We start from the raw sequence: 10,907 nt of genomic DNA, 5'->3' as shown, positions 1-10,907 counted from the left end.
GAGTTGTCATGTCGGTCTGGGCCAGATGGAAAAGACGTGAAAAGTGACCGATTCCATCAGAAAGATAGTCAGCGGTAAGACATCAACTATACCTGTGCAGTAATCACATATGTTTTGTAGGACTGGTATTTACTACTGATAATATTGCGGTAATATCAATATTGGTCTTTATATAGAGATTATTTTCTGTAATAGCGCAGTCATCTCCTACATCCACTATTAGGGGGCGTCACCGAGTTGTTAATCAAAGTTACCTAGTTAGGGGCCCACTCAGAAGTTTCGCCCCCCTGAACCGAAACCCTAGCTACGCCTCTGACGTGCAGGAAAACAGAGGATCCACGTGCCCGCCCCAACGCGCGTTTCGGAACACCTTCGTCAGGGGGCGGGCACGTGGACCCTCTGCCTGCACGTGCTAATACACCAGGTGATGTGTTTGTGTTAGCTACTACATCTCTGTAATAATAAGATTAATTTGATATTACTTATGGCATTGTCTGGCCTGCATTCATTTAAGTTACTTCTATAGCCTCTATGATGTACTATTTGTGAATGCACTCGCCTCTCTTTCTAATGTTGTGTTGATTTGTACTGTATGATTCGTTATAATCAAGGCAATCCTGGCCTGCTGTGCCCCTACAAATCCTGTAGATGACAATTGGTATTTTAGCATGTAATATTGCTTCTTGCCCTTCCATGAATAAAGCAATTTTATATGGACTTATGGTTGTCGTTTGGGTTTTTCTCGGCCTCATGTCCTCAGTCTTAGTTTAGGTCCACGTTATTCACTGTTTTGGGGGTATTATTTACTTATGATTTTGATATGATATGTGGCACATTTAGGCTATGTGCACACGGAGTATTTTGGCTCTGCGGATTTTGTAGTAAAAACCGCAGATAAATCCGCAGGACTAAAGTCCTGCGGTTTATCTGTGGTTTTACACCTCATAATGGATGAGGTGTGAAACTGCAGCGTTTCTGCACTAAAGTATTGACATGCTGCGGATTGTAAACCGCAGCAAAACCGCGCGGAAAAATCCGCAGCATGTGCACTGCGTTTTCCAGTTTACCATTGAAAACAATGGTGCTGTACAACGCAGCTAAATCCGCAGCAGAATCCGCACCGTGTGCACATGGCCTTAATCTCCCCCAATGACTTTTATACCCATGTGCACCACGGATCTCTTTTGCTATTTCATATAGGAGAATATAGAGGAGGGATTACCACGGGATCCTCCCAAAAGGCAGAGATGATTGCTTGTCATGTGATGCTGCACCGAACCGTCGGCGACAGATAGCAGAGCGCAGAGGAGAAAGGAGCAGAGTGAAATCTGAAAATCAAGATAAAGAGACAAACACAGGGCTGCACGGAAGTAGATCCACTACATGAAGAGAAGTGCGGCTCCGACAGGGGATAATGTGGGGGTTCAGAGATTCCAGATATCCGGAGGGCTTCTTTACAGCATTGGGGGGACATTTCTCAGTGACTGCAGACGTGTGATACAATCAGTAAACATTCATAATCTTTAATTTCACACCAGTAATAAAATTGCATTACATCTTCATAAAATAAATGTTCCAGTTTATATACAGAAAACAGACTGTACAGGTTCCCGGACCCTCCGGACCCTCCACCCCCTCCCGAGTCCCACAACAGACAGGCGAATGCAGTGCTCAGCAAAGCACGACCGGACATCGAAGACTGCAACTTGGTTTCTGTGGTTTGGGGTGGGGACGACTACATCGTACACAGTCCGTGGGGTGGGGGGCCGAGAATTCATCAAATATTGCAGGCAAGCCAACAGACATTCGTCACCGCTCTCAGGGAAGGACGTCCACGCTGCGCCGGCGGCTGCCGTGGTTATTGCACCTGGGACTCGAAGCTTCCATTCAGCTGTCCCTCCTCATAGTCCATCTGACACAAGATCATATTGTTCTTAAGAAAAAACTTGTCCCCAACACAAAATCTGCAAGAAGAAGACAGCGGTAGTCAGTGATGAGATGTGAGCCCACCCAATGTCACAGCTTTATGTACAAGTGTAAGACGGGTGCACCTGACAACTGAAGCGCAAGGGAGGGGCTGACAACTGAAGTGGGAGCGAGGGAGGGGCTGACAACTGAAGTGGGAGCCAGGGAGGGGCTGACAACTGAAGTGGGAGCGAGGGAGGGGCTGACAACTGAAGTGGGAGCCAGGGAGGGGCTGACAACTGAAGTGGGAGCGAGGGAGGGGCTGACAACTGAAGTGGGAGCCAGGGAGGGGCTGACAACTGAAGCCTGAGCGGGGAAGGGGGCTGACAACTGAAGACTGAGCGGGGAAGGGGCTGACAACTGAAGTGGGAGCGGGGGAGGGGCTGACAACTGAAGCCTGAGCGAGGGAGGGGCTGACAACTGAAGCCTGAGCGAGGGAGGGGCTGACAACTGAAGCCTGAGCGGGGAAGGGGCTGACAACTGAAGCCTGAGAGAGGGAGGGGCTGACAACTGAAGCCTGAGCCAGGGAGGGGCTGACAACTGAAGCCTGAGTGAGGGAGGGGCTGACAACTGAAGCGGGAGCCAGGGAGGGGCTGACAACTGAAGCCAGAGCCGGGGAGGGGGCTGACAACTGAAGCCTGAGTCGGGGAGGGGGCTGACAACTGAAGCCGGGGAGGGGGCTGACAATTGAAGCTTGAGCAGAGGAGGGGCAACTGAGGTCTATGCGGGGAAGGGGCTGACAACTGAAGCCTGAGCGAGGGAGGGGCTGACAACTGAAGCCTGAGCGAGGGAGGGGCTGACAACTGAAGCCTGAGCGGGGAGGGGGCTGACAACTGAAGCCTGAGCGAGGGAGGGGCTGACAACTGAAGCCAGAGCCAGGGAGGGGCTGACAACTGAAGCCTGAGTGAGGGAGGGGCTGACAACTGAAGCGGGAGCCAGGGAGGGGCTAACAACTGAAGCCGGAGCCGGGGAGGGGGCTGACAACTGAAGCCTGAGTCGGGGAGGGGGCTGACAACTGAAGCCTGAGTCGGGGAGGGGGCTGACAACTGAAGCCTGAGCGAGGGAGGGGCTGACAACTGAAGCCTGAGCCAGGGAGGGGCTGACAACTGAAGCCTGAGTGAGGGAGGGGCTGACAACTGAAGCGGGAGCCAGGGAGGGGCTGACAACTGAAGCCGGAGCCGGGGAGGGGGCTGACAACTGAAGCCTGAGTTGGGGAGGGGGCTGACAACTGAAGCCGGGGAGGGGGCTGACAATTGAAGCTTGAGCAGAGGAGGGGCAACTGAGGTCTATGCGGGGAAGGGGCTGACAACTGAAGCCTGAGCGAGGGAGGGGCTGACAACTGAAGCCTGAGCGAGGGAGGGGCTGACAACTGAAGCCTGAGCGGGGAGGGGGCTGACAACTGAAGCCTGAGCGAGGGAGGGGCTGACAACTGAAGCCAGAGCCAGGGAGGGGCTGACAACTGAAGCCTGAGTGAGGGAGGGGCTGACAACTGAAGCCAGAGCCAGGGAGGGGCTAACAACTGAAGCCTGAGTGAGGGAGGGGCTGACAACTGAAGCGGGAGCCAGGGAGGGGGCTGACAACTGAAGCCTGAGTCGGGGAGGGGGCTGACAACTGAAGCCGGAGCCGGGGAGGGGGCTGACAATTGAAGCTTGAGCAGAGGAGGGGCAACTGAGGTCTATGCGGGGAAGGGGCTGACAACTGATGCCTATGTGGAGGAGGAGGCTGAAAATTATGGTGGTGGAGAACGAAGAACCGTGGAGCCGGGTGAAAGAAAACTCAATTCACAGACTCACAACCTTTTCCTTTCTGCTACTGGACACATAAAATGAATATCTTTGTATCATAATTGACCAGTCACTCTCTATTGTCACAGTAAGTACACTAGCCTCATTAGGTCTAAGAATAATGTCAGCAGTTTGCACAGTAAATCAGGTGACTGATCCAGGTTGAGCTCCATTTGCAGGGCGCTGGTCCTTTAAGGAACAATGTTTTGGATCTGGATGTAAATAATGAATCTATCTGAATGTATCTCTTCATAACTGATGTTTGTATTATTCTCTTGTGCAGTGCTGCCTGTCGGCCACCAGATGTCAGTGCAGGCCTGGAGTCTGTGGACGATGGCTGCTGCTTCTTTTTTAACAGCTCACAAGTGTGAAATCTCCAAATCTGTGCCCAGGAGACTCCCAGCCGGCAGCCGGCACTGGGGGATGTAAGGGGATGTGCACACGATCAGGAAAGGCTCTGGATTTGACGCAGGTGGAATCTGCAAGAAATAAAGCTAATTGTAAGTTGGCTTCTGGGAAGGAAAAAGTGATTTCCTGTGTTCTGACATATTGAGGTATGTTCCCACAGTCAGTAAACGCTGCGGGTTGGATGCTGCGTACATCTGCAATATCCAACCTGCAGCGTCCAGCTGTTACAGCATAGTGGATGGGATTTCAAGAAACTATGCGTGCACCGATGCCCACGACTTCCCTGCGGAGATGGACATGCAGTGCGTCTTTCCAGACCGCAGCAGGTCTATTTATCTAGTGGAGACGCTCCTCCTCCTCCTCCTCCTCCTCCTCCTCCTCCTCCTCCTCCGCTGTGTAAATTATCCATTCACTGTCACTAGATGCATTATCTTCCTCGTCACATGTGTATTAAGTGCGGGAACGCAGCTCACTACACTGGGTGCTAATGTACATAATGGTGACACAGCCAGATGTACATGACACAGGGAGTGGAGGAAAGCACAGAGAGAGGTCCCCTGCTTTTAACCCCTTCATGACCCAGCCTATTTTGACCTTCATGACCCGGCCAATTTTTACAATTCTGACCAGTGTCCCTTTATGAGGTAATAACTCAGGAACGCTTCAACGCATCCCAGCGATTCTGAGACTGTTTTTTTTCGTGACATATTGGGCTTCATGTTAGCGGTAAATTTAGGTCGATAATTTTTGCGTTTATTTGTGAAAAAAATCAGAAATTTGGCGAAAATTTAGAAAATGTCGCAATTTTTACATTTTGAATTTTTATTCTGTTAAACCAGAGAGTTATGTGACACAAAATAGTTATTAAATTACATTTCCCACATGTCTACTTTACATCAGCACAATTTTGGAAATATTTTTTGTTAGGAAGTTATAAGGGTTAAAAGTTGACCAGCGATTTCTCATTTTTACAATAAAATTTACAAAACCAATTTTTTTTAGGGACCACCTCACATTTGAAGTCACTTTGAGGGGTCTATATGGCATAAAATACCCAACAGTGACACCATTCTAAAAACTGCACCCCTCAAGCTACTCAAAACTACATTCAAGAAGATTATTAACCCTTCAGGTGCTTCACAGGAACTAAAGCAACGTGGAAGGAAAAAATGGACATTTTAATTTTTCCAACAAAAATTTTCTTTTAGCCTCAGTTTTTTCATTTTCACATGGGCAACAGGATAAAATGGATCCTAAAATTTGTTGGGCAATTTCTCCTGAGTGCACTGATACTTCATATGTGGTCATAAACCACTGTTTGGGCGCACGGCAGGGTCCGGAAGGAAAGGAGCACCATTTGACTTTTTGAATGGAAAATTAGCTCCAATCGTTATCGGACACCATGTCGCATTTGGAGAGCCCCTGTGTACCTAAACATTGGAGCTCCCTCACAAGTGAACCCATTTTGGAAACTAGACCCCTTATGGAACCTAGATGTGTGGTGAGCACTTTGAACCCCCAAGTGCTTCACAGACGTTTATAATGCAGAGATGTGAAAATAAAAAAAAAAAATTTTCAGCAAAAATATTTTTTTAGCCCCCAATTTTTTATTTTCCCAAGGGTACCAGGAGAAATTAGACCCCCAAAGTTGTTGTGCAATTTTTCCTGAGTACGCTTATACACCATATGTTGGGGTAAACCACTGTATGGGCACATGTTGGGGCTTGGAAGAGAGGGAGCACCGTTTAACTTTTTGAACACAAAATTGTCTGGAATCAATGGTTGCACCATGTCGCGTTTGGAGACCCCCTCATGTGCCTAAACAGTGGAAACCCCACAATTCTAACTTCAACTCTAACCCCAACACACCCCTAACCCTAACCCCAACACACCCCTAACCCTAATCCCAACCCTAACCATAACCCTAACCACAAGCCTAACCCTAATTCTAACCCTAATTCCAACCCTAACCCTACCCCTAATTCCAACCCTAACCCGCTTTCCAACCCTAACCCTCTTTCCAACCCTAACCCTCTTTCCAACCCTAACGGAAAAATAAAAATAATTTCTTTATTTTATTAGTTGTTCCTGCCTATGGGGGTGATAAACGGGGGGTTTATTTACTTTTCATTCTATTTTGATCACTGTGAGAGTTTATCACAGTGATCAAAATGAATGAATGGAAATTGCAGAAGGCAGGCGCACTGCGCATGCGCCCGCCATTTTCCAATACGGCGGCGCCCATGGTCCGGGACCGCGGGACACCGGGAGCCATAACGGCACTCTGTGAGTACCGGGGGGTGGGAGGAGGGGCGATCGGAAGCTGGGGGGGGAGTGCAGGGAAGGCGGGGGGGGAGATGATGACAGCGGCGGCACATCACCGCTGTCATTCAGTGGCGGGGTGCAGATCGCCCCCATTAACAGGTGGGGGGGGTCGGATCGCTGTCACCAGCCATGTCCGATGCTACAGCAGCGCTGGACATGGCTGGATTGTAATATTTCATCAATTTTCATTGATGAAATATTACTATCGCTCTGATTGGCTGTTTTACTTTTAACAGCCAATCAGAGCGATCGTAGTCACGTGGGGGCGAAGCCACGCCCCCTATGGTGAAGAACAAAGCCCCCTGTATCTGCAGGTCGGGTGACCTTTCAGTGACCTAGGTCACCCGACCCACAGGGGGGCTTTAAAGTCATGACGCCACATAGGCGTCACTGGTCAGATTGGCACCAGTTTTCATGACACCTATGTGGCATCATTGGTCGTGAAGGGGTTAAATAAATAAATAATGATTTTAAAAAAAGAACAGCGTGGGGTCCCCCTATATTTGTTAACCAGCCAGAGTAAAGCAGACAGCTGGGACTGGAATTTCAGGCTGGTAAGGATCCAATATCCATGACCCTTACCAGCCTGATAAAACCAGGCCACAGCAGTCTGCTTACCTTGGATAGTTAGCAAAAATAGTGGGATCCTCACCAAAAAACAATAGCGTGCGGTCCCCCTATTTTTGATAACCAGCCAAGGAAAAAGGAGACAGCTGCAGTCTGGTATTCTCAGGCTGGCGAGGACCATGGATTTTGGCACTCACCAGCCTAAAAATAGCAGCCCGCAGATGCGCCAATTGTGGTACTTTACCTGGCTCTTCCCACGTGCCCTGTAGGGTGGCAAGTGGGGTAATATTTGTGGGGTTGATGTCACCTTTGTATTGTCCGGTGACATCAAGCCCACGGCTTAGTAATGGAGAAGCATCTATAAGACACCCATCCATTACTAATCCTATAGTTACCATATGGTAAATAAAGACACAGCCAGAATAAAGTCCTTTAAATGAAATAATGACACAGACTCCTTTAATAGATGTTAATTAAACCATTCTTACTACATTGCCTAATTCCACTGATGCCTGTGTCTCCTGTAAGGCTATGTGCCCATGCTGCAGAAATGTCCGCAGCATTTCCGCAACTCCCTGCCGTGGGTAAAATGCGAGCGGAATTCGCATGCGTTTTCCCACAAAACACAAGCGTTTTTAGCTTGCAGAATGCTTGCGCTTTTCTATGTGATTTGAAGCATCGCTTGGAAAAGTGATTGACAGGTTGGTCACACACAGCATAGTGCTTGACAAGTGTGACCACCTTTTTACCATTGAGGCTGCCTATGCAGTATCAGTAGTAAAAGACAGAGTGTTAAAAATAATTTTAAAAAATAGTGATATACTCACCTTCTGGCGGCCCCCGGGGCGCTCACACCTGTCAGCCACACTGCCGGCATCTTCCGTTCCCAGGGATGCCTTGCGACAATGACCTCTGATGACGTAGCATCACATCAGGGGTCTTTCGCGCAATGCATCCCTGGAAACGGAAGATGTCGGCAGCGTGGCTGGCAGGCGGGAGGGCTCCGGGGGCCATCAGAGGGTGAGTATATCACTATTTTTAATTTTTATTCTATTTTTTACAGGATTATGGTACCCAGGGCCTGGAGGATAGTCTCCTCTCCTCCAGACCCTGGGTACCATCCGCACATGAAGCACTTACTTTACGCATGGTGGGCATAGCCACATGTGAGCGTGTCAATGCAATCCTATGGCGGCGGAATTGCCCCGATGCCACAGATATAATGGACATGCTGCAGATTTTACTGCTATGCGATTCCGCAGAGGTAAAATCTGCAGCATTGACACAGCAACTGCAGAATCCCATAGAATTGCATGGGGATGCGTTTTTGAAGCGGCAAAAACGCGGCGGAAATGCATAAAAAGACGCAACATGGGCACACAGCCTAAGAGAAATAAAATAAAAAGCAATAATATCCTTACCTGTCCACCAAGAAGATATACATCCTGTCCCATGATGAGTCCAGCTCTGCTACACCTGGATGCCTTTGGCTGAACGGTGGCATTATGCCACCACTCAGCCTGACATCCAGACACAGTGGAGCTTGAAGATGATCACCAGAGATAACTCGGTCCCTGGCGGTCACGTGCACTGCAGTTCTCGGGGTCAGTTCAGCTCATTGCAAGAACTGCAGTGGACGCAAACTTTCGGCTGAAACAGGCAAGACATTGTGTAAATTAGTAAACATTGTAGTAAGCTGCGTTCCCGCAGTTAATACGCATGTGGCTATAAAGATAATGCGGTTTTACCGCATCTAATGATAGTGAATGGGTTATTTATGCAGCGGCGATGGAGCGTCTCCGCTACATAAATAGACATGCTACTGTCTGGAAAGACGCGCTGCATGTCCGGTTACGCAGGGATGCCAGAGGTGTCGCTGGACGCATAGTGGAGATGGGATTTCATGAAATCCCATCCACTATGCTGTAACATCTGGACGCTGCGGGTTTGACGCTGCAGTGTCCAACCCGCAGCGTTTACTGGCGTGGGAACAGAACCTAAGGCGGCCGGTCCGAGGGGAGGTAGGTTGACCGACCCCAGGGGAGGTAAGTTGGCACCGTGGAGCTACTCCGCCAGACGTATTAGAGTCCTGCCCGGGGGCATCGCGGCTGTAGCCAGAGATAATGGACGGAGCTACAGATTGATGGAAACATCTTCCAGATCGCTGATTATTGTCAATGAATGGGAATCTGCCACTGATGTAATACAGATGGGAGTTTGGTACAATGTATCAGTAGGGGCTGGAAGACTGCACCCCAGTTATTGCATCTGTCAGGAGGGCGAGGAGAATGCTCTGCAGATCCATAGAGGTGACGGGTGTAAATATCTGCAGAAAACGACATTGTGTCTGTCAGGATGAAGAGGAGCAATGTTTATTTTTCTCGCCACTACAAACCACGGCGCTGTACAGACATCATCATCTCTGACCCCATCGGGGCTAACAATCTACGTCCCCAGCACTAGATCTGTGGAGTGTGGGAGGAAAGCGGAGAACCTGGAGGAAATACTGGGAGAACATACAGACTCCTGGGAGATGATGTCCTTGGTGGGATTTGAACCCAGGAGCCCAGCGCTGCAAAGCAACAGTGCTAACCACTGACCCACCGTATATGGTTCTAACCACCGAACCACTGTGTGTAGTGCTACATACTAAGCCACCATATATGCAGTACAGTGCTAACCACTGAGCCACCATGCAGCCAAATGTTCTGCAGATCTGTAAAGAGGTCAGTGAAATGTTCAGCAGAGTATTACACCACCATTCTGTCAGGAAGTAGAGGAGCGATGTTCTGCAGGTCTGTAGAGAGGTCAGTGTTGTAATAATCTGTAGATATATCACTATACATCAGGCGGTGAAAGAGCGATGCTCTGCAGAGGTCAGTGGTATCATGCTCTGCAGCTCAGTGGTGTAATGCTCTGCGGCCTCACCCCATGCTCTCACCTCTGGTTGCAGAGCTGGCAGGCGAAGCAGTCCAGGTGGTAGACGTTGTCTCTGGCGCGCATCACCATCTCGAAAGCCGGGATCAGTTTACTACACGCAGCACAGTTTCCAGTGGTTCCAAACAACCTGCAGAGACACAAGCGGAGCCGCACCGTTACCGGACGCCACACCTCACCGCGACAGCTCCACACACAGGCACCTGCTCGCCGGCACTTTACTGATTCTTAGCCTTTATTCACACATCATTGGTTTAAGCGCCACAGCCTAAAACACAGACAGGCATCAGTGTCTCTTACACTTTCCTCTGATTGTTACAGTCCTGGTTTTGACAAAGAAATACTGATGTAAAATACTGACTGAATACTGATCGTGAGCTCACAGAGGGATGAGGCTACACCGGCCTCTGAGGTCTCCAGACAGAAGAGGAGCAGAGCTCAATGAGGGATGATGCTACAGCGGCCTCTGAGGTCTCCGGACAGAGAAGGAGCAGAGCTCACAGAGAGATGAGGCTACACCGGCCTCTGAGGTCTCCAGACAGAAGAGGAGCGGAGCTCAATGAGGGATGATGCTACACCGGCCTCTGAGGTCTCCAGACAGAAGAGGAGCAGAGCTCATAGAGGGATGAGGCTACAGCAGCCTCTGAGGTCTCCAGACAGAAGAGGAGCAGAGCTCAATGAGGGATGATGCTACTGCGGCCTCTGAGGTCTCCGGACAGAGAAGGTGCAGAGCTCAATGAGGGATGATGCTACACCGTCCTCTGAGATCTCCGGACAGAGAAGGAGCAGAGTTCACTGAGGGATGAGGCTACACCGGCCTCTGAGGTCTCCAGACAGAAGAGGAGCAGAGCTCACTGAGGGATGATGCTACAGCAGCCTCTGAGGTCTCCAGACAGAAGAGGAGCAGAGCTCAATGAGGGA

At 49.7% G+C, this 10,907-nt stretch overlaps 1 protein-coding gene across 4 annotated transcripts in view; it reads right to left on the bottom strand.

Moving 5' to 3' along the window:
* Window positions 1–1,507: 1,507 nt before the first annotated feature.
* LMO1 (LIM domain only 1) overlaps window positions 1,508–10,907 on the bottom strand; it is a 163,184-nt gene continuing 153,784 nt past the window's right edge. For all 4 annotated transcript variants that reach the window (XM_073545210.1, XM_073545211.1, XM_073545209.1 and 1 more), the window contains 2 exons: window positions 9,991–10,116; window positions 1,508–1,964 (listed from right to left, as the gene is read on the bottom strand). In XM_073545210.1, coding sequence (XP_073401311.1) covers window positions 1,859–1,964; window positions 9,991–10,116 — 232 coding nt within the window. In that variant the 3' untranslated portion in view covers window positions 1,508–1,858. The remainder of the gene's footprint in view (window positions 1,965–9,990; window positions 10,117–10,907) is intronic.

This window comes from Dendrobates tinctorius, unplaced genomic scaffold (genome assembly GCF_039654945.1).
Source record: "Dendrobates tinctorius isolate UK_male_01 unplaced genomic scaffold, ASM3965494v1 ptg000142l, whole genome shotgun sequence".
Classification (NCBI taxonomy): domain Eukaryota; kingdom Metazoa; phylum Chordata; class Amphibia; order Anura; family Dendrobatidae; genus Dendrobates; species Dendrobates tinctorius.
The sequence above is the reverse complement of the archived record's forward strand: the minus strand, read 5'-3'. Positions and strand labels throughout refer to the sequence as shown.